Source organism: Vespa mandarinia, chromosome 16 (genome assembly GCF_050613455.1).
Source record: "Vespa mandarinia isolate Hongniang chromosome 16, ASM5061345v1, whole genome shotgun sequence".
NCBI lineage: Eukaryota > Metazoa > Arthropoda > Insecta > Hymenoptera > Vespidae > Vespa > Vespa mandarinia.
The window spans coordinates 171,398-194,862 of record NC_140825.1 but is presented as its reverse complement, the minus strand read 5'-3'; the positions used below and the strand labels follow the sequence as shown (position 1 = coordinate 194,862).

Genomic DNA, 23,465 nt, shown 5'->3' with positions numbered 1-23,465 from the left:
AAATGTGGCGACATCTGAATAGATGACTTGAAAGATAGCAAGCAGGAGGCAAGAGGTCTCGTATGCAGTCTTTCTATACGTAGATATAAAAAGCGATAAAAATGAATAAACAAAATGTGGTTCTTTGATAATTTTACCTTTGACAATTTTTGCGATGTGAATATATTAAATGTTGAATTATAGTGAATAAGTAATAAAATGCACTTGTTTATTATTTTTTCAACTTGTAAAATCGATAAATGTATGCAATAATTGGATTTAAATTGTGAATTAAAAAAATGATAAAACTTACATCGACGCCAAAAGATAAGTTAGTTTGGATTTCTTTTTTTTAAAAAGCATTAATTTTAATTTTTCTAGATTTATATATAAATTTCCTAAGAATATATAACTATTTATTATTACGTCGAATTAGTTTATGCATCTGGAGTGCCTCTAGAAACTAGATTTTTTAATATTTAAGAACTTGGAAAGTAAAAGAAGAGACAATTTTAGTAAAATAGATCGAATTGTCACGATAATATGCATTCCTATTATTAATGGATCTTCCTTAATATCTCTTTATCATCCAATTAGTTCTTATTAATTTTTTTTTCTCTCGACATTGATCGCATTTGTAGAAATGTATGAAATAGGATTGATAAGATAACGTATACGCGTGTAAATTCATACTTTCGGAATAATAACACGTGATGGTATAAGAGAGCGACGCGTAAACGTGGACATTTTTCTTTACATATGTTCTGACATTTCAAAAAGTTTTCACTCGATCCTTTCGAAAGATTTACAAATAATAGATTTAGGAATTTATTTTTTCTATGCTTTATCGATGTTTTGGAATTACACAATTTATACAATTAATTAAAAGAATTAAGCATAAACCCCTTCGACCAAACATCTAAATTAGTTGGATTTGCGTGACGTGGACTGACAGCTTAAATATATCGCTATAGAGGACACAGTAAGATTTTATTTACGATATTATAATATTGAAATAAACAACAATGCGATAGGCACTATTTTTTCTATTTTATCTTTACCAATGTCGTAATATAATTGGGTCGTTTCTATACTTTCTGCTCTTCTCAGCATTCCTGATTTCACGCGCGCGCGCGTGTAACCTTTACGCCCTATATGTATTATATTTGTTTTGATTTTTTTTTTCTTCCCTTTACATATCAACACGCATGTTTCAGATTATTGGAAGAAACTATTAGGATGTCAAAAAAAATCATATGTTTATTTGATATAGATGGCACTTTAACTGAACCAAGACAAGTATGATATTTATGATATCGTAATATCGCTAATCGTAGCGTTATTACGCTCTTATTTTTAATTTTTGATTTTTTTGTTTGTTTTATTCATTATAAATAATACGTGTTTATGATTACTTCTAGCCAATCAAAAGCAATGTGGAGAAATTTCTTTTGACCGTTTTAAAAAAAGATTTTGACATTGCCGTAGTTAGTGGATCAGATTTGAATAAAATTAAGGAACAACTTGGTAGTGAAAATATATTTGAGAAATATAAATACATTTTTGCAGAAAATGGACTCGTTGCTTTCAGGGATGGCAATTTATTACCGTCACAGGTATTTGATAAATCATTTATTTATCAATTATATTATATATATTGATGTTTCAATATTTTTATAGACAATTCAAAATATGATTGGAGAAGATGCACTACAAGATGTAATAAATTTCTCATTAAAATATGTATCAGAACTTAAACTACCTTTTAAACGTGGAACTTTCATAGAGTTTAGAACTGGCATGCTTAACATTTCACCGGTCGGACGTAATTGTACAAAGGAAGAACGTGAACAATTTTATGAATATGATATAGAAAATCAAGTGCGGCAAAAATTCATACAAGCACTTAAGAAAGAGTTTCCTAATTTGGCCTTGACATATAGCATAGGCAAGTAATTTTTTGTTTCATACGTACATGTGTGTATTAACACACACACACACATACCTATTTATTTAATCCATATAAATTATTCATCATAATGCATTACTTTTCAACTTAAAAGGTGGACAAATATCTTTCGATGTGTTCCCAATTGGTTGGGATAAAACGTATTGTTTAAGACATATACAAGGCTATGAGGAAATACATTTTTTTGGTGATAAAACAACGATCGGTGGCAATGATCATGAAATTTATGAAAGTGATTTAACTGTTGGACATCGTGTAACTGGCCCTGAAGATACAATTAATCAACTAAATATCCTTACAACTCTTGTTAAAGAGAATAAGGAAAAGGAACAAATAGCAATACCAATGCAATGTGTATAAATTACACCGTACAAATTTTTCTTGTAAATACTAAGATGTTAAATATTATGCCAAATTTTCAATATAAAGAAAATATTAATATCAAATGGTAGATTCTTTTCCAATATATTCTCCATAAACTCTTTCTATTCTATTTCAAAAGTGAATTATAATAAATAAAGAATTCATTAATTGTTATTATACACTCCAAATGTTAAATAAAATATATCTCCCATTGTGTATATTATACACCGTATTATATTAAAATATAAATATATACAATTCACGTGCTTATATGAAATTTTAACAATTCATGTTTTTCATACAAGCTAATGAAATAAGAATTATTTTAATAATGAAGCAAATAAAATTCTTAATTTGTAACTAACTATTTGTGTGCTTTATATAAAACATATATATATATATATATATATATATAATATAGATTATCATTTATCAAAAATCAAGTGGTTTTACAATAATTTTAGAGAACGTATAATGAGAAATATATATTTGATCATATCATTCCCACGAGTGCTTTTTAATTAAGTTATTGGTTTTAAATAATTGAAGAAGTAATGATACACAAAATGCTCATTTATTAAAGATTTATAAAGATGAATTTACTAAGAATTTTCTTTTTAATTTCTTTCTTTCAAGCAACTTTATTATAATCAAAGTATTATCAATTACTTAGGCTGCATGAACGTCATAAAGGTACAATATGAATCCAAATGCTTCAGAAAATGGATGTATTATAAGATTTCACGTAGTTTACCGCTAATTATGCAGAAATGTGATATAAAGAAGTAAATTTATATTATCAGATTGTGTAGAAAATATTAGTAAATATTTACATATCTCGATCCATCACCGCTTAACTTAATGCGGATCGAAAAATGTATGATTCAATACAGAGAATGATTTAATAATTAAAAGTTGTACTTTTGTACATCTTTACTTTAAGATCAAATTGCAATACGAGAATAATTTTAATATGTATAATAGAACGCGCAAAAATAAAATTAAATGACTTCATTGTGAAGTACAAATATACATTAGAGTTATGATGTAAACTCTACATGAGTAATTCTTATATGTACTATGCAAGTTGCTCGAGTTCGGGTAAATCTAGAATTTGTCCGACGAACTCAGCAACATCGGTATCTTTTTTTGCATGTTCTTTAATGAAACTGAGCTCCAGAAGTTGACTGTAATTTGGACGAGCAGTATAATCCTTCATCAAACTGAAAAGTTATTGTTTGAATATACTTTTATGTTATGTCATATAAGATTTTTAATGAATTATTGAAAATGATCCCATTTATAAGCAGATTTCCTTAATTACCATTTGTTAATAAATTCCTCAAAACTAGATGAGAACTTGCCAGGAGGTAATTTTGGTGCTTCGTCTTTAACAACTTGTTTTAATTGTTCAAATGGTGTACCCCATGATTCATAAGGAAACTTTCCTGTAGCTAATTCGACAAGAGAAATTCCTAAAGACCAGACATCAGATCTGATGTCATATTGTGAAGGATTTCCTGATGGATCTATCCTTTCTGGCTAAAAAAAGATAATGATAAAGAATGTATCGAAGGAGAAAAAAAAGAAAGAGGAAGGAAAAGACAAAAAATGATAAAACACATATAGAAACGTACAGCCATGTATGGTTTACATCCAGCGTCTATAGTTTTAGCAACGGAATCAACAAGGTAACCAGAAATTCCAAAATCACAGATTTTAACTTCACCCTCTCGATTAATGAGAATATTACTGGGCTTGACATCTCTATGTATAACCCTTAGTTTCGAGTAGAGATAATGCAATGCGCTAACTACCTGTAACGATAAAACGTAATGATGAAATGATTTTATCAATAAATTTACATAAAATTTTTATGTTAACAATGAGTAAAGGTTACACCAATGCATCCCTTTACCCGCCCCGTTCATGCCTTTATCCAGTTTCATTAACTCAGCCAGCTCATCCTATTACAGCATCTCAGTGTACAACATCAGGTTTAAGAAAAGGAGCAATGGAAGTGGATGTGTGAATGAGAGCACTGTCTTAACAACAATTGGCTATAAACTGCATATACCATATCTAGGCCCTATTGATAAGTATCAAAAGTTTGAACACAAACATACCAAAATTGTGTTTCAATTTAATCTCTCTTAAAAAAATCTCTCTTAAAAAAAGTTATCAGACAAAATGGACTTTAATTTGATACATATACAGATAAAACTGTAAACATATTTAATTATATATAGTTTTAAAATTGCAATCCTTACAGCAAATGCCACTTTTCCTAAGATATCCTCTGGAATTGCACGTCCATGTTTGTAAACTTTTGTATAAAATTTATCAAGACTCATGTCCATCACCTCCATACATATCCAGACATCGCCTTCTCTAAACAATGCTCCATAGAATTGTACAGTATAAGGACACGCCGAACTACGCATAGAAATATCCAAATCCATAAGTAAACGTTTCTGTTCTTGCGTGTTGACCGTGGCAGTTATCCTCTGTGTGTGATATATATATATGTATATGTATGTATATGTATGTATATGTATGTATATACATATATATATATAAAAATTATCTTAAATTACTTATCATATAATATAAACATATTTGACTCCAAAATATACATCAATGTTAATAAATAAATGATACATCTAAGTTATAATTTTTCTTTTACCTTAACTGCCATGATGGTACCACTTTGTTTATGTCGCATTTTATCGACAACGCCATAAGCCCCGCGTCCAAGTATACACAATGTCTCTAAATCATCTGCCTCTACGACAAATGTTTTCTCGCCTATAGTTATCGTAGTTCTTTTATCTAAATTTCTTGGAGGTGTCCTATTATAACACACACAAACACACACACACACATACACAAGTTCTATATATGAATTTATATTTTTATATAAATATTTTTTTTCTTTTTTTTTATTTTTTTTTTTTTTTATAATCACGTTATTACATACACAGGAGCAAGAGCTTCATCAGAGACTTGCAATTTCAAGTTCCGTTTTCCTTTTCGAAAAGCCATGGTGTTATGCTGAAGAAATGCCTTTATATGCCTATCGGGAAATTTAATGACTCCTATATATAAGTAAAATTCATGTTTATTTCCATTAGAACATACTAATTTATATCTGAGATATAAATTATCTGTAAAGATAAAAAGGAAATATTAAATTTCCATCAAGCATCTCATCTATAATATAAAGATGACGTTAGGTTATTCCATACAAAATATCTTCTGAGTGCATTGATGAGAATAGACAATTGTAGAAAAAATTGTGATTTTCTTATTACTTCGATCAATAGAGCATAATCCATTTTTATTTCTACCTAGAGAAAAACATTACGTTACCTAAGGAGGGTAACGATAAAATTCCAAAGATCCGTTGCCCAAATATGAAGTTTTTCACAAACTTAAATGATAGACTGAAGGTGTTCACAAGGATCAGTGCTGCCAGAATAACGATTACTTACGATATTCGATTAATTACGATATTCGACCTTTGAATATGTAGACATCTTTTAAAATATCATTTCCTTACCATTCTCTTGATTGGTCCATTTAAATATAATTACTAATCAAAGATTCCAAGATGAATTTATAGAAGTTTCATACAAATGCTTACAAACGTTACTGATCCTTTTTTTACCATGATGTGGAAAATCATTACCAATTTGCATTATAAATATATGTACATAATTGATATATAACATTTCTGATTACCGGTTACATACGTTTTTAAAGAAATTTTCTGGGAAGGAATATTAATAACATTTTGAAATGTTAAATTCAATGTCTATTCCTCTTTTGTAGATTACCTTTATACACTTTTATTCTTGCTTTTTTCTTGCTTTTTCTTTATTCTTTATACTTTATAATAAATACGTACTTGATATTAATATTGCTTTTGCAATTTCAAATAATACACATTCGTCCTTTATTTTTACTTTAATAATACATAGGCGCGCGCACGAGAAGGAGAGCGAGAGCGAGAGAGAGAGAGAGGGAGAAATGCCTGTGCAACATCAGATTATATCTTTCAAAGCTATATAAACAAATTACGTTTACATCGTTACATTTTTATTTGCAAAAGTGTAATTCTTTTTTTTCTTTTTTTTTTTTTCCTTTTTAAAATGAGTGGTTCAGAAGAAGAAAATGTTGCTGATTTGGTTCAAAAAATGATCATTTCGTTTTTCGGAGAACAGAAACAAGGTTATTCGACAATCATATCAAAAATATTTCATTAAATATTGATATATTATCATCATTGATTATATTATATGTTATCACAATTATTTAACAAACATTTGTATATAGTGTATTTATATTAAAAAGAAAAAAATGACAATCTTTTGATCACTTATTTAAAATCAATTTTAATCGTCTATGTTTATTACAAAGAAGAATATATTATAATTGTTCCTGTACAATTACAGAACTTGTTAGAAGATTTATGAGATTCTCCTTGGAGTTGTTTTCATCTATTCAAGGAGTAGAAACTCTAAGGGAAGATGAAATATTGGTTGCCAGTTCTATAAGAAGTAAATTGTCGTCTCAAGATGCAGTACGATTTGACAAGTTGCACAATGATCTGAGAATTGGGGTAATAGTATATATTTTGCATATTATAAATAATATGATATTTTACTATTATTTTAATTATTAAATTTGAGTTTATACATGTATATATATATATATATATATATATATATATATATATACACACACACACACGCACACATAATGTATTTATATATTTTCATATAGCCCTTGAGAAACCGTATAAGCGTTCTAGTATTTCTACTGAACTTAAATCAAACGACTGAGCAAAGAAGAGACAAACTTTTTTCTTTTCCAGACATAAAGTCTAGTTTAAATACTCCTATCGTATCTATCAGCGGTATGCAAGTTTGTATATAATTTTTAAGTGCCTACTTATCTTTTACAAACTAACTATTTAAATTAATGCGATTGTTCAATGGCTGTTCAAAGGACAACCATCTCAGTCCTCATGGAGTCAGGCACAGCAGGTTGTTTCTATAAATACTATGGAGACAAATATACGGGGTCCTCTTGTAAATCAGAACAATGTATTTCGAGAAGAATATGTTTCAGAGGATGTATTGATACAAGATCTAATATATTGTTTCCAAGGTATCGAAGGGAAATTTTTAAAATTAGATTCAAATTATGGATTTCAAATCGATCCTGTAGCAAACATCAGTAGTTCACAAAAGCAAGCTGTTTTGAGATTGAGCGAGCTTGGTTATTTATATAACACTTTACGCAGAAGTGCAGAAAGAATATCTGCAGCGGGTATAGGTAGAGTTGCAGAAAGTTTTGTTGCAGTATTGCAAAAAGAATTATCAGAATATTATAAGTTCATTGCTATAATGCAGGAAGAAGTAAACAGGTAATAAAGTTTTATATTAATTGTTATTCTAAGCGCGCAAGATTTTTATAACTTCTCTTTATTTTTTTATAAACTCGTTTTCATGGTAGTTATTTCAGTATGAATTTATTTTTACTTTATGTATATTCAAAGTTTAGCTTTTTCTTTTTATAATGCAAACATTTAGAACATTTGAGATATTTATAAAAAAAAATTAAGTTTAATATAAGCCCAAGAAAACTGTAATAACATATTATAACTAATGGGACGATTAATATTTTCTAATATGGCTAAGCAAATATGAATTGAATTAATTTTACTGTGAATAAAAATATATGTTATATATGAGGGCAATTATGGAAAACAATATTAAGATTACAAAGATAGGAAATAAGTATTCAAGCTTTTTTACAACTTATAAGCAGCACATGTTATGGCTATAAGTAGATTATTTAAATAGATAGTTAATTATTTAAAAATTTATTTTCCAAATTTCCCCGATTTTATTTTTCTTTGTCAAAAGTATTTGCATTAAGTTATCGTTATTTTTTTGTATTATTTTTAAATCACATTTCTCATTATGCAATCATATAAATTACAATATTCTTTACATATTTTAGAAAAAGCTTGAATACTCATATTTTCTTTCAGCAAAATTTCTATGAAATAGACATTGTTCTATCGTGACAATTAATGAAAATCTTCAGATCTATGTTTTATATCTATGAAATAAAAACGATATGGTATCAATTAAAAATAGCTAGTCATAGTAACTCAAATATTATACGTAGTAACTCACAATGACCGAATTCATATATTAGGTCACAAAATCAGCTGGGTCATTATGGAATCACACTTTCGCACTTACATATTTGGGCATATGATCCTTTGGAAACTTTGAAATGGCTAGCGAGTGTGACCAGAGCTTGTCAAGGCCAAAAAGGAGGATTATTGGCTTCAACCATATATGAGTTCAGTTATCACGGTGATGCAAGTGCAAAAAAATTAATGAAAAGAATATTGGAAAGTGTTTGTGTTCCATTGTACAATATGTTGATGAGATGGATCACGGATGGACAATTGGATGATCCATATAATGAATTTTTTATTGAAACATGCGCAGACGTAGCAGGAGATAGGATGTGGCATGAAAAATATCAAGTTAGAAATGCAATGGTGCCTTCTTTTATTACTAAAGGACAAGCAAAAATGATATTAGGAACAGGAAAGAGTATTAATTTCTTACGTGAAGTATGTAAAGACTTTTCGCCATGGCAACAAGGCCGAGAAACGGAAATGTTTAAAAATACGGAAGACCAATATAATGGTATAATCAGTTTGATTTTATTTCATATTATTTTTCCGCCCGTTCTACATTTCTTTTTATTTTCTTTTTCTCAAAAATTTCTTTTATTTGCAGCAGTCGAGATATTTCTTGATATGGACCCAGATGGCCGTTTACAGACGATTATGGATGCAATTTATAAGGAAACATCTACAAGAGTTGTTGAAATTTTAACAAAACAATGTCATCTTCTTGATCACTTACAAGGAATAAAAAGTTATCTGTTACTTGGCCAAGGACACTTTATCCAACACCTCATGCACTTATTAGAGTAATTTGATTTAAGAATAATATTTTTTTAATATATCTCGAGTAACTTTATTTTTTACTTTACTATTGAGATTTTCATTTAGAAAAATAATTATAAAAATTTCATTCTTCTATAGTTTCACTTTCTTTTAGGCCAGAATTAGCAAAACCAGCAAATTCTTTATATCCACATAACATATCGTCCATATTGGAAACAGCAATAAGAGCAACAAGTACAAATTTAGAGGACGTAGATGTGCAAAGACGTTTAGATGTCAGATTATTAGGGCCTTCAGATAATGAAACAGGATGGGATATATTTATATTGGATTATAACGTTGATGGACCTATAGGGACTGTAAGAGTAATCATTATTTATCCAAAATGTACCATCTTAACATCTTCTTTTGAATAATATTGGTATATGTAATAAAGACGTTGTATGTGCATTTGTATTACTTCTAATACAGATTTTCGAGCCGTGTAGTCAGACTTATCAAACGGTATTCTTTGCATTATGGAGGGCAAAAAGAATGGAATCAATATTGTCTGCAATATGGAAGCAACAAATTACGTCGGCAAAAATATTTCGAAAAATGCCAGAAATTTTGCCTATTCAAAATCAAATTCATCTTATTACAAGCAGCATGGTTCATTTGGTTCATCAATTGCAGTATTATTTTTTATTTGAGGTAAAACTAATTTTTATAATGGACCTGTGTCATATTTCTCTCTGTGTTGCGTGCGAATTCTATGTATATATATATATATGAATAGTTTTAAACTAACAATAAATGAAAATTTAATCATTATTAGTAACTGTTATTATGTATATATAATGCATTGTATATTTTAGGTAATTGAGTGTTCTTGGGATGCATTTAATAAACAACTTGGACAAGCATCTTCACTCGACGAAATAATAACTGCTCATGATCAATTTGTAGATGCAGTAAGACGTGGTATCTTATTGGATGAAAAATCTCAAGTAATTATTTGATTCCGTTTATAAATACATTATATTAAGTAATATATTATACTAAAATAATCTAAATATATTATGTTCATTAGGAATTAATGGATCATCTACGTTCTGTCTATAGTCCAATTTTAGACTTACAAAGTCTTGTAGAAACATTTCTTATACGTGCTACTCAAGAACATGAGGCAAAGTTATCTGCTGATAATTTCTCACAAACCGTAAGTGAACAAACAAAATCATGGGGACGAAGCACTGCTAATGATATAGATACTAAAGAACGTCAAACAGCATTCTTAAAATATTTGAACACTCTATCTATTCAACTAAGATTATTGTACAGAACTTATCAGGTAATAATTTATAATTATAAAATATATTATCAATTGAAGAAAATTTTAATTACTATTTCACATATTGTTCATTATATGTATCATCACATATATACATATGATATATACAAATATGTACATATCGCATGTTGTTCATTATACTGGAAATATAATTTATTAAAACACAAAATGTTTCTACTTTGTAGGATAGAGTGAAAAAATTTCTATTAATGCTTGCCTTCGCGGAAGATGTTTCTTTGCAATTACTCAGCGTACGACTAGATTTTAACGAATATTACAAAAGAAAAGATAGCCGATTAGTTGTGCCATTGACGTATCAGCATCGTAGGCAGAGCGATCAAAGTTTTCTTATCACTAAATGAAAGCTATTAATAATTGAAACTTTTGTAAATGCAAAATGTGATCGTTACACATATTAAGTGTGTACACACACACACACACACACACACACACACACACACACACACTATTTAAAATACTTCATACATTCAGTGTTGGGTAATATTTCACTAACAAATAATGATTAAATAACTAATAGTACTATATGATTAATATTAATGTAAGTAAAAATTTAATCGTTAATTGAATTAAATATTGCCCAATACTCTGTTCACCAGTTTAATGAATACTCCAAATTATTTGTTTATAGAAATGATTTATTTTTTATAGAATATGTGTGAGATGGCAAATTTTAGTGTATTTTTTTTCCTTTAAGTTATAATAAAGAAGATGTTTATATTTCTCACATAGGTAATACAAAGTAATATAAACGCGCGTTTTGTACATTTATCATTAGTCACTGACAAAATTAGAGATACAAAATGCATAATTGATGTAATGTATCTCTTTTTATGAGATCAGCTTTTGTTTTATTGAAATGAATTGATGTTATTATTTTAAATAGTTTATAAGTATTTTATAGACTAACAAATAGATCTTTTTACGCATAATTGAAAGCACAATTCATACATGACATGTGCGTGCATACACATATTTAATATGGGGAACAACACAGGTCATACATACGCGCAATAAACTAGATTTATATCTTCAAGGGCTATTTGTGTATATTACCCGTAGAGATATTTTTTCTATATACTAATAACGATATAACCATTCAGTGTGTATAAAGAAGTAACTCAAGATAAATTTTTTAAATTCATTGTTTTTTTTTCTTTTCTCTTTTTTTGCTACTTCATTAATGAGATACAAATAAATTAATTCTCACGCAATTTTGATCTAATTTTGGTTAGTTATTAAAAAATAATGTACCAAAATACCCTTATTTCACCCAAACCACCCATTGATAATCAACGAAGACGTAAATAGAATATTTCATGACTCGTGGATCATATGTGGTTCACAAATTCTTATTTACAAATTAAATTCATATATATGTAGATGTCAAAGTAGGAGAGAGTAGAATAAATTGAAATGTAATACAATAGAATAAAATAGGATTGAGAGAGGGGAGAGGGGAAGGGGGAGAGGATACGATGAATACAATATAATATAATATACACACAGAGAGTGATATAAGGAAATATGAAAATGAGATAATAGCTTATTTGACTCAATTCAAGAATTACCAATAGTATCAGAAGTACAAAGTTACACGTGATAATTAGTATACGAACTATAATACTACAGGATTAGAATAGCACAGAATTTTGTTACCAAGAAATAAGTACAAATTCTGTTTTTGTACAATGGACATTAATCCTATATTGCGAACCACGTTATTTCTCTAAAAAATCACGTGCGATGAAACAATAATGCATAATATGGATTATTCACTCGGGATCACTTTGAAGAGTCTCACCATTGGTCAGAACTAATGCATCATCGTCAGCGTCGTTATAATCCAGAGAAAGAACACTCTCTCTTCTTTTCTTTTTATGCGTCCTTTCGTCATCACTGCTCGGTGCACTTTTGTCCCTTTTTGTCCTTTCCCTACCCCTAGTCGCTCTAGTCAATACTTCATCCCCGTTTGTTTTTCCACTGTATTTATCATAACTCTTAGTCCTCAATGTTTTTTTGTTATTTCGATTTTCCTCGTGATCTTCTTCCCTATCACTTAACTCTTCATTTTCGACTTTGATTATTAAAGCAGCCGAATCGCTCGAACTTTCGTCATTCTGATCTGTTTGATTTGTTTTTCTGTCTATTCGATCTACTCCTCTTTCAATACTTGCGCGCTCACTTTGAAGTAGTTTACTATTATCTAGTAACGGTGAAGTTCTCGTAGTTTTACACATATCACTTCCTTCTGTTAATAGTTTCGAGCTCTTTACTTCTATAGCTATATTATCCTCTGTTTTTTCCTTTTTGATTGAAGATGTATGAGGTGATAATCCGTTAGTTAAATTTGTTGAATTATTCTCACCGGCAGCGCCGGTTATTTTCAATACCGCATTTTCTTGTTGCAATAAAATAACCGACTCTCGTGCCTTACGTAATTCTTGTTGCAAGAAATAAATTGTACTTTGCATACCTTCCACATCTTCATCTAGGTCTTGAAGAAATTCGTCTAACTCTATTTAATATAACACGTGTATGTGAAATCTTGTAATCCAAATAATTGTTTCGTTTTTTCTTTTTTTATTTTATAATTATCTGAAATATTTTACAAAATGTTTTATAATATATACATACCTGATTGAGATTTTTTGACCTCTTCGCTGAAACTTTTTTGTAATGCAAGTTCACCCTCTAATTTAGCAATTCTACCACTGGCTATCATTCGACCCAATTCCTCATTTTCTTGATATAATAATCTACACTTGGCCATTAACCTTTTTCCAGTGTTACTGGAAATGTATACATGCAATTAATCATATATTCAAATAGATAATAAATCTTTTTCAAACATTGCACAATCATAATTATTTACCTATCTGGTGTGAATTTCCATGCACTTAATTCACTCTGTGTATCTTCTAATTTAGCTTTTGTTGTGACCAATTCTTGCCTTAATTTTTGTATCAAAATATTTACAGCTGGATCTAACAAAGCGGACCTTAACGAAGCAGCAGATGGAACTTGGGCTGCTTTCATTTCAGATATTTGATTCTGTTGGATAATAATATGGTAAAATATGGTTGGATAATAATAATGGTAAATTATATATATATAATATATATATATATATATATATATATATATATATATAAATATAAACTTTCTGCACAAAATTAAATTAATTTATTTATGTCCCATATGAGAAGAATGATAAAAATAAATAAAAATACGTACAACACATTCTTGCAATTCCTGTTCTTTAGAGGCTAGCCTCCTCACTAAGATTTTTTCACGATGAGATGCTTCGATATGCTGCTGTCTGAACTTGTCTTCTGATTCTCTCAACGAAGCTAATTCACCTATAAAATGGTATTGTGTCAACTTTTGCTATGTATATTTGTTAGACATTTACTATCCTCTCGTTATATGTTTGACATATATATATTTTTACATCTTCAGAGTAATAATGTTGCTGTTTAATAAATTAAAACATAGTAAATTGTACTCTTTACATGCGAGAATTAAATTATTATGCAAATTAAAATACTATCTTATATCTCTTATAGTACATTTTATATCTTTTATCTCAAATATTATATTTGTTTCAGTATTGGCTTCCTAGTTTTTTATTCTGTGTTATTTAATTTACTCATATGTGTGTGCGTGTTGATAATGATTTTAATAAAAATGAATGTAAGATATAAAATTATTTAAATTGTACATTGGTTTTATAGGAATTAATTTCGCAATTATGTTTCTCAAAATGTTAATTAAATTGTCCATGAAAAGATATATATTATTATTGTATCTATTCTTTGTTCATGACTTAATTTTGATTTGTTTTTATGATTTTATTAGAAATCTCTATTACAAGCATTTTTATTTGCCCAAATGAAATTTCTAAAGTAATCTTATATATGATCTCTTTAATTATGATATAACGGAAGTATTGGTCTTCAATATATTTCGTCAATATCAATTATTTTCATCATAGTATGTATGAAAAATACATACAGATATGATATTTATATAGACAATAGCGTGCAATAACACTCGACATCTTTTACAGGTTTATATACTTTAGGTTTTGTTTTGCTTATTATGAGATTATTATAGCATATATGATATACATATACATATACATATACATATACATATACATATACATATACATATACATATCATATACATACATACATACATACATACATACATACATATATATATATATACAAACATATATATATACATACATATATACATATATATATATACATATACATACATACATACATACATACATATATATATATATATATATATATATATATAACGCAATAATTATAACAATAACATTCTACCATATCAATGGATAGAATGAAAAATCAGATAAGATAGAGGATGCATAAATTTAAAAAAATAGGGTATCCAATTATACACAAGGGATTCCAGATGGCGACCAGATCAATTAACATTTTCAAGACCCACCATAATATTCAGGACCAGCACAGTGTTTTCTAGGCCGAAGGATGCATGGGACCATTCTTTACATTCCTCTGGGTTGTAAAGTTAGCATCAGGGCAGATGTTATATCCCTTATGATCCTCATAAGGTGAAAACTTCATACCGAATGTGTACACACACACGCACACACATGTTTGTTTGCCAACTGTAATGCTTATTACACTATAGGAGAACATGCGTAGCACACCGCACTTTCACTTATAAGATCAAATTAAAAATTATATTTTCCTTGAATTTCACGAAATAAAAATAATTTAAAGCAGACATGGCAATAAAATGAAAAATTCATTGTGTCTGCATAATATGCACAGCATCTCACTTTTTGTTTTGCACTATATACACCTTGACTTAGATGAGCACGCATGTTTTAAGAAAAAATGTAATGCATCTTGAAGTTTTGCATGATGTTTAGACTTGTTCTGTAATTATTATCTCATGTTGTAAGTCACACTACAAATTGTCACCTGTTTCCCACAAATATAGCACTATTTTTCAATGCACTTGAAAGACAATATTTATTCTTTTACTTTTACTACGTATGAAAAAGTAGTTGATAATATTTTGTGGAAATATGTACAATACTATATCTGAAATGTACATTGCGATTCAGAGCAGTTAACTAAGATTAGTAATATGAATACTCAGCATGTACGATACAACTTAATCGCCCAAGAAATGGAATAGTACTTAATTAATTTTCTAACTAACTTTTTAGAAATTCCTCTTAATCGTGAAACAACATGTGTATGTATATATATATATATATATATATATATATATATATATGTATATATATGTATATATATGTATATATATATATGTATATATATATACATATTTAGGTGAACATCATTATTAATCCTATACACTGATTTAGAACAGTTAACATCTAAGCTTAACGTCCCTATAAGAGTCTTGTCTCATGCGAGAGATTGCGTTCAGTGTTCTGGCATTCATTAATCTGGTTAAGAAATGTGGAGAGTGAGTTGGCCTCACTCAAGTGATCTCAGTACCTTCCTGGGCTGCTGCTTGGGCCTCTAGATATTCCACATATAAATCCTGTTCTTGCCACTTGGCTGCCAATTCCTCCTTTGTTAAGTTATCCAATTGTTGTCCTGTTAGCTTTATACGCCTTGGTTGTCTCGGAGAATGTGGACTACAAGCTTTTACACCTGTTCCATTGCTGAGTGGACTTCTTGGTGAAGATGGTCCTGCTGATTTAACCTCGTTGCACTCCTCTGCCATTTCACGTTATTATTTTACTGCACGATCATATAAAAGATTGTTGGAAAATCTTGCTCGAGTTCACTACAATCCTTAATACTTTAGTTACAGCTTCTGTGTATGTTATAAATGAGCCAGAGTAAAGGGTAATAAGACGATGCCAAATATCTGTGGAAGACAAGAAAATATCAATTGATATTGGGAAATAAATGAAAATATTTCTAAGATAAAATCTACTGGCCATCGCAAAATTTACGTAATTTTAATATAAATAATTAAATTTTTATGAATATTATAAAAATAATATTCACTTTTTAAACTTAAAAGATATTAATCATCTGCATATTTTACTTTAAAAATTTCTTAGTAAATATATTTGAATATATGAAATATTAATTTCCAAGACGTGATGTATAACGAAAAGTTACATGAGACATTTTTATAGATATATACCAAGAGGAAACACGGAAATTAGAGAGAATAGAACTGCAAGGTCCAAAACGTGCGTAATCAAAAGTAACTGTGACGCCATTTCGTGGGACATATTCTAGATTAGAACTTGGGCCTAAAATTTAATTACATCCTTCCTTAATTGATAGGTTTTCCGTATAGAAAAAAGGATCGCTTTAAATGTAGATAATTATCTAATTTTAAATGTATAAACATAGTTCTACATTTATACAATTTATACTCCAGATGTTAAGCCATAAGGTAAATCTTTATCAGAGATATGACTAACTTGCTGTTACCAACTGTCAATTTTATTTACTGAATTTTATTAGCTTGATTTAAAAAAAAAACTAATTAAATATTACGAATCCGACATTTACGTACCGACATTTGCATATCATTCAAAGATGTCAATATCGAAAGTTTGATCGTGCATGATGAAAAACGCATCTATCTACATATGTATGCACATGTACGCATTTACAAGCTCACAACAACTAAAATCGGAAACTCCGCGATCCACTTGAACTTTCCAATCAATCAGTCTACGAAACCTATTTGACAATTTGATAATTTAGTTTCTTTTAATCGGATGCAAATACTATTGTACTACGTAAGGTATTACTCGAAAATAAGAAAGGTCATTGGAACGAGCAAGATCTTTGGATATTACTCTCTCGTATTATTGGTAATAGGAGAAACCCGTGACACGCACATACACATGCGCACAGATACGATCACTCAACAGGAGAGAATGGCAGTGGAAATAGTTCTCTTCGATTTAATCTCAAAGTTAGAGATTACGCGCATGCGTGGTTTACAGAATGGTCGTACAGAAATTTTCTTACATTTTTATTAAAAACTTTATATTAATAATATTTATCTTTTACGACGAAAATCGTTGTTTTTTAAAAGTATACGACGTAACGTACATACGTGAATAACCTCATTTTTATACAAAACATTAACATTTGATATATGGACATATATTTTTCGTAACAAAACAAAAATACTCGTTCTTTAGAATGTTGCAGTATGCGTCTTGAAAGTATTAACCAAATAAAGATTTTAAAATTTCATCTCTATTTTTTATCTCGGTTTCTCCCTTCATGTTTCTAATTTCTGCATCCGTGTCCCTTTGTTTGATTTTAGGTAAGACAAAATTTGTCGCTTCTCCTTTCAGTTTCTTCTTGATTAATCTTTTACTTCTATCAATATTATAAGAAATATAATTGGTTTCTCTTTTTGCCTGAGCAATTTCTGTGTGGAGTCTTTGCTTGTAAACTGCTCGCTCATATGCCAAACGTTCGCTTAAATGAATCCATTTAAATCTGAGAAAGAATTTGTACATTTATATAATTCATAATTACAAAATAACACATTATAAAATAAATAAAAAAATAAAGCAAGTAATAGTAATAAGACAAAGTAATAATATTTTCTTACCGTGGTAAATATTTTATATTCCATATGACATCAAAAAATTTACTTTTTTTACGCATGGAAATTTGTTTGTTATTTAATACTGCTGCTACATATTTAGCTACTTTCTTACTTTCAAATTCCACCCAGCCTTCTGTAAAATGTTTCACGGGTTTTCTCTTCTTAACAACCTCCACTGTAGAAATAAACTTTATTATAGATCAAGCATTTCATTGTCTAAAACAAACTATCTCTTAGCCTTTTTTCTTAATGTCTTTCCTTTTCTTTGATTTCTAATGAAAATGTCTTTACAGATATTAGATATCCGTTATAACTTACTATTTTCGGCTAATTGTAAATACACTCTGCCAACTTTTCCATAAGTGGAAAATATTTCTCGTACTTTTGTAATGTTCATATATTTGGGAATTGTTGATAAATAAATAATTCCACTTTTTTTCTTTTTAAAATTTTTCACGTGCTCCGTATCAGTCATTATCCTTTGTTATATATTTATCACAACCGACGCGCACATCGGATATTAGAAACTTTTCTGTACACCTAGAAAATATATACATAAAAGGAGAGATTTCTATATATTCAATACAATATGTTACTGTCAAACTACTATTTCCACTTTGTTCCTATAATGAAATGTTTCGTTTTATATATTGACAAAAATTTAACTATTAACATAAATCTTACTATAAATGTCTGAAACATAATATAATATTGAATTGTAAAAAGTTTGGTTATTCAAGCGATGTATTTGAAGGTTTTAAATTAAAAAGTTGGTAACACTGAAATGCGCCATAAAGGGGCTGCTGCATCAAGGTACTTGTATTTCGACGTCAAATTACGACATTAAAAGCTGCTACGTTAATAGTTCGATAAATTCCTATTGTGTATGCTACCGGTATATAGAAAGCATGTACATATTTATTTAATCAATGCGCCTAAATTTTACGGATAACAAATCTACATTATACAACTTTTGTACACGATGCAACAATATAATCGCGTAGCAACTGTCGACGGATTACATTGAACATAGGGAACGGTTGTGGCAGTTCACGGCTAAACTACGTGTTCGTTGTATACAGCAGCTTGTGCTAAGGTACTCTGTTTGCAACTATTGTTGTCACAATAGGTAAATAGATGCTCCTATAATTAACTCTTCCCCTTTTTCTTTTCCTTTTTATTACATTGCAGGGCTAATTATTATTGTATAAGTATTGTTTTATTTCCTTCTTTCGTGCTCCATTTATACGCGAATGTGTTGAATTGTTTCTCCTATGCTTTGTAAAGAATCGTAACGTGTTACATTTCTACAACAAATTCGTGAAAAAGATCAAGTTTATTATCATAAAGTAACAAATCAAGATTAAAAAATTAAGAAAATTATTATGAAAAATATATATCGAAGGAAATGATTACAAAATTGTTTAATAGCTAGCATTCGTAATATAATCGTGCAATGTTTTAAAATTATTTGATTATCTATTTTGATATATATTTATTTCTTTCAGAATTTAAGAAAATTTTTTTAAATATTATTGCAGTTTAGTGTCATGACATCATATTATCTATATGTAATAATAACTCTTATTTGTGGTAAGTAATAGGAGGGTGGTAAGTAATGAAATACAAATAACAAAACAAACATAATAAATAAATAATATTAGTAATATAAGATTAAAGATTGAGATAAATATAAAAAATATTTTTAGCTAACTAAACAAATAAGTATCCTTACAAAGAACATATTAAACTAGAATCCTTCGTAGCCATGGAGTCTAATGACAGAAAGAATGTTTATCTTTCTAAAAATCCTGATAATTCTTTAAATTCTGGAATGAGAGATACTATGATTGTTAATCCTGGAAATATTCCTCCAGGTAAGTTATGTTTTATCTTTTATCCAAGTATTTATATGACAGTATTATGTTTATTGAAATGTTTATTTCAAAGAATCGAAAGATGTATTCGACTCGAAATGTTATCAAATTTCTAATTAATATTTATTAAAAAGATTTTTAGTGTCTATCGTTGATTTTATTATTAAATGCATATAATTTTCTTATATATTATTGAAAATGCGTATGTTCTCATTATTATAAGAAAATTTTAGACATATATTTTCTAATGAAATACATTTATTTATGTACTATGATGGAGAACTTTATTATACTTTTCCTAGAATGTGGCGATGGGGTAATGAAGCCTGTTAGTGTTTCTGGCGTTTCTTCTAATCAAGCAAAATGGTCTAATGCTCAAAATAAAAATTTTATTATCAATGCTGTACCGGTAAAAAATGAAGTGAGTTAAATATTACACAATTGAAGTTTGCTTATAATGTGATGAATACTTATTTAATCTATACATACAAACACACACACACTATATGTATATACATGTGTGTGCGTGCGTGTGTGTATATATATGTACATGCGTAATACTAACGTGTGTTATTAGATAGTTCACCTCGAAGGTGGGACACATTGCAATAAAAAGATGTATTATTACGATAGACATTATGGTCATGAAGAAACTGAAAGACCAACACGTAGGGGAACAAAGAGATATAGAGACAAGGATGCTCCAAAGCGCGCACTGTATGTATATCATATATGTTTTTTGTTTTTCTTAATCTTTATTAGATACGAATCAAAGCTTTTTGCTCATCCTATATATTTTTTTATTAGTTCTGCATTTTTCTACTTTTGCCAAGAATTACGTGGTAAAATGAGAGAATTGCATCCAGAAATGGGTGTAGGTGATATTGCTAAAGAATTGGGTAAACTTTGGATGACTACTGATCTGCAAACTAAATCGAAATATATGGCTATTGCTGAAGAAGACAGAGTTAGATATGAGAGAGTACGTAATATACTTTTGGATTAAACATTGGATTTTACAAAATAATCAAGTACCTAAATTTAGAACATTAGATCTTTAATTAAAAATATTCGTAATTAATTTTTGACCATTTTTTACTTTTCATTTTTTTCATTGTTTAGGAAATAATAGCATATAATAAAAGGATGAAAAACTATGATCCAGAAGATGTTGGAACAGTGTAAAGTGGTGGCAAGGATAAAAAATAATCTTATAGACAATATATATGGTCTTAAAGCAAGAAGCACTATTAAATTCATGGATATATGATAATTTTACTACTAATCTGTTACGATTATTCTTTGTATATAATATGTACACACAGTCTATATTAATACCCAAAACGGACTGCTCTAGATTTTAACTTTTTTGCTAACAGTAAAAAAAGATTAATTATCAGATGAGAAATGATCTATTATAATACATTTTAGTACTATATAAGACATATTTTATAATACTATTTCAGTGGGCATACTTTTCACTTTTAGATTTTAACAGTATGCTAAAATCGGTTTTTATATGTCATTATATACATTACATAACAATTATATTTTACTATAATAAGGGTATTCTAGAATTGGACAAAACTGTACGGTGAATCTTTGCGGATGTCTGCATTTCACTTGATATTGGACCCTATTATATTGTCGAAATATACGAAAAAAATGCTTTTTTTTTCTATAACAGTTAGTTGATATGTTTTAGAAATTACTTTTACAAGATAATGTGTGCTATTATATTTACAAAGGAAGTATAACATTGATATCAAATATAATAACAATAATAAAAGCAATTATAATGGATATAATAATAATAATATAATATAATAATAATAATAATAATAATAATAATAATAATAATAATAATAATAATAATAATAATAATAGTAATAATAATAATAATAATAATAGTAATAATAATAATAATATAATAATAATAATAATAATAATAATAATAATAATAATAATAATAATAATAATAATAATAATAATAATAATAATAATAATAATAATAATAATAGTAATAATAATAATAATAATAGTGATGACGATGATGATGATATGCAATTACGAGTATATTATATCACAAAAATCATAATATTATAATAAATAATCAAGCAAATTGAGCTTTGTACAATATGCTTGTTTTATTCAGTTACACACATATATGTGTAATATATGTTTGTAACAATGTTTGAATACCAGGGAAATACATTCAAGGCTCAGTATACATATATATTACATATATTCACTTCATGTATCTCGTTCTTTTTTGATAAATAAATATATAACAAAATGAAGTGTATTTAAAATTATAATATTTTCTTACAACTTAATTACATAGATAAGAGAAGATACTTAAATACATAGTATAAGAGAAGATAAAAACAAAGGAAAAGTTGTTAATTTAAATCCTTTTTTTAACAAATGTTTCTAATTTTCTAATTCGACCTGATCCATGCTCGAGAATTTCTTAAATGTCTATTATTTCTTAAAGTTAATGATACATTTGTTATTTACTGAATGCTTGAATTGTTTTATTAATAGAACTTATTTTGTTTTTACCAAGTCCTAACAAAAAATATAATAGAGGTAAATCAATAGTATATTAATTTACAGTTAAATATATACATATATATGTGTATATATATACAAGCGCGCGCGCGCGCGTATCACGAGAGTATAAATAAGTGATTATTACCATCATATATAAAATTTTTGAAATTCTGGTACTAATAAAGCTACTAACTGCATTTTATCAGAAGTCAACTAGAGAATCTGCCGATGACATTACAATTTTAAAAATCATTTCAGCATTTGCTGTATCTTTACCTAGAATCTGTTTAAAAAATTTAGTTAGTTATTTTTTATAATAGTAATTTTTCCATTAAAATTAAGAATGTTAAAGATCTTATATGCACGTTTGTATAACATTTTTTCTTAATTTTGCATATAGTATACGCTTGCATATTTTTGAGGGAAAAAAACTAAGGAACTCTGCATATATACACAAAATATACTCACATTATAAAAAAAAAGTTAGATACTTACGGGAAGCTAGTGTGTGTGTAAGAAAAATCTATTTTTAAATTAGCAAGAAGAAAATACTTATTAAATATTACTCTACTGATTGCAAGTAAAATATCTAATGAGTTTTTGGCACTTAAATTTTATTAGAGATATTACTTTTTGATTATAAATAAAAATTAATAGATTGATTAATATATGTAGTCGTATTCATATAGAGGTATTCAAGATGATGAATATTATTTAATT

The 23,465-nt window shown here is 28.1% G+C and overlaps 6 protein-coding genes across 15 annotated transcripts; 3 read left to right on the top strand and 3 right to left on the bottom strand.

Annotated features, from left to right (window-relative positions):
* The first annotated feature begins 82 nt into the window (after positions 1–82).
* Pmm2 (phosphomannomutase) lies at positions 83–2,394 on the top strand. 2 transcript variants are annotated; one of them, XM_035867211.2, is made up of 5 exons: positions 83–310; positions 1,197–1,278; positions 1,401–1,595; positions 1,660–1,927; positions 2,043–2,394. In XM_035867211.2, the coding sequence occupies exons 1-5, from the start codon at positions 279–281 to the stop codon at positions 2,306–2,308; spliced, it is 843 nt and encodes a 280-aa protein (XP_035723104.2). In that variant the 5' UTR covers positions 83–278; the 3' UTR covers positions 2,309–2,394. The 2 variants fall into 2 exon arrangements, with proteins under 2 accessions (XP_035723104.2, XP_035723105.2); XM_035867212.2 differs by lacking the exon at positions 83–310 and adding an exon at positions 379–961.
* Positions 2,395–2,866: 472 nt separating this feature from the next.
* lic (dual specificity mitogen-activated protein kinase kinase lic) lies at positions 2,867–5,811 on the bottom strand. Of its 3 annotated transcripts, none has more exons than XM_035867205.2 (7): positions 5,684–5,811; positions 5,292–5,409; positions 4,998–5,163; positions 4,582–4,818; positions 3,949–4,128; positions 3,636–3,853; positions 2,867–3,534 (listed from the first exon to the last, which is right to left on the bottom strand). In XM_035867205.2, the coding sequence occupies exons 2-7, from the start codon at positions 5,354–5,356 to the stop codon at positions 3,390–3,392; spliced, it is 1,011 nt and encodes a 336-aa protein (XP_035723098.1). In that variant the 5' UTR covers positions 5,357–5,409; positions 5,684–5,811; the 3' UTR covers positions 2,867–3,389. The 3 variants fall into 3 exon arrangements, with proteins under 3 accessions (XP_035723098.1, XP_035723095.1, XP_035723096.1); XM_035867202.2 differs by having other exon boundaries at positions 5,292–5,478; positions 5,684–5,801; XM_035867203.2 differs by having other exon boundaries at positions 5,292–5,478; positions 5,560–5,773.
* A 509-nt stretch (positions 5,812–6,320) lies between these two features.
* Grip91 (gamma-tubulin complex component 3) lies at positions 6,321–11,395 on the top strand. Of its 3 annotated transcripts, none has more exons than XM_085661748.1 (11): positions 6,321–6,544; positions 6,769–6,935; positions 7,100–7,232; positions 7,325–7,745; positions 8,546–9,051; positions 9,148–9,340; positions 9,472–9,676; positions 9,789–10,010; positions 10,175–10,306; positions 10,390–10,650; positions 10,836–11,395. In XM_085661748.1, the coding sequence occupies exons 1-11, from the start codon at positions 6,466–6,468 to the stop codon at positions 11,010–11,012; spliced, it is 2,496 nt and encodes an 831-aa protein (XP_085517874.1). In that variant the 5' UTR covers positions 6,321–6,465; the 3' UTR covers positions 11,013–11,395. The 3 variants fall into 3 exon arrangements, with proteins under 3 accessions (XP_085517874.1, XP_035723078.2, XP_085517875.1); XM_035867185.2 differs by having other exon boundaries at positions 9,145–9,340; XM_085661749.1 differs by lacking the exons at positions 6,321–6,544; positions 6,769–6,935 and having other exon boundaries at positions 7,102–7,240; positions 9,145–9,340.
* A 115-nt stretch (positions 11,396–11,510) lies between these two features.
* fl(2)d (Pre-mRNA-splicing regulator female-lethal(2)D) lies at positions 11,511–17,624 on the bottom strand. Of its 3 annotated transcripts, none has more exons than XM_035867193.2 (6): positions 17,254–17,624; positions 16,209–16,587; positions 13,906–14,030; positions 13,544–13,722; positions 13,306–13,460; positions 11,515–13,186 (listed from the first exon to the last, which is right to left on the bottom strand). In XM_035867193.2, the coding sequence occupies exons 2-6, from the start codon at positions 16,438–16,440 to the stop codon at positions 12,444–12,446; spliced, it is 1,434 nt and encodes a 477-aa protein (XP_035723086.1). In that variant the 5' UTR covers positions 16,441–16,587; positions 17,254–17,624; the 3' UTR covers positions 11,515–12,443. The 3 variants fall into 3 exon arrangements, with proteins under 3 accessions (XP_035723089.1, XP_035723086.1, XP_035723087.1); XM_035867194.2 differs by lacking the exon at positions 17,254–17,624 and adding an exon at positions 16,873–17,014; XM_035867196.2 differs by lacking the exons at positions 16,209–16,587; positions 17,254–17,624 and adding an exon at positions 15,160–15,623 and having other exon boundaries at positions 11,511–13,186.
* A 134-nt stretch (positions 17,625–17,758) lies between these two features.
* On the bottom strand, positions 17,759–19,130 carry LOC118442054 (activator of basal transcription 1). The gene is made up of 4 exons (XM_035867214.2): positions 18,997–19,130; positions 18,631–18,852; positions 18,316–18,487; positions 17,759–18,200 (listed from the first exon to the last, which is right to left on the bottom strand). The coding sequence occupies exons 2-4, from the start codon at positions 18,785–18,787 to the stop codon at positions 17,921–17,923; spliced, it is 609 nt and encodes a 202-aa protein (XP_035723107.1). The 5' UTR covers positions 18,788–18,852; positions 18,997–19,130; the 3' UTR covers positions 17,759–17,920.
* A 138-nt stretch (positions 19,131–19,268) lies between these two features.
* On the top strand, positions 19,269–22,010 carry LOC146872479 (high mobility group protein 1.2). 3 transcript variants are annotated; one of them, XM_085661752.1, is made up of 7 exons: positions 19,269–19,408; positions 19,821–19,905; positions 20,022–20,189; positions 20,492–20,610; positions 20,767–20,906; positions 20,997–21,171; positions 21,312–22,010. In XM_085661752.1, exons 3-7 carry the CDS (start codon positions 20,081–20,083, stop codon positions 21,372–21,374), a joined length of 606 nt encoding a protein of 201 aa, XP_085517878.1. In that variant the 5' UTR covers positions 19,269–19,408; positions 19,821–19,905; positions 20,022–20,080; the 3' UTR covers positions 21,375–22,010. The 3 variants fall into 3 exon arrangements, with proteins under 3 accessions (XP_085517878.1, XP_085517877.1, XP_085517876.1); XM_085661751.1 differs by having other exon boundaries at positions 19,299–19,441; positions 19,854–19,905; XM_085661750.1 differs by having other exon boundaries at positions 19,300–19,441.
* Positions 22,011–23,465: the final 1,455 nt, after the last annotated feature.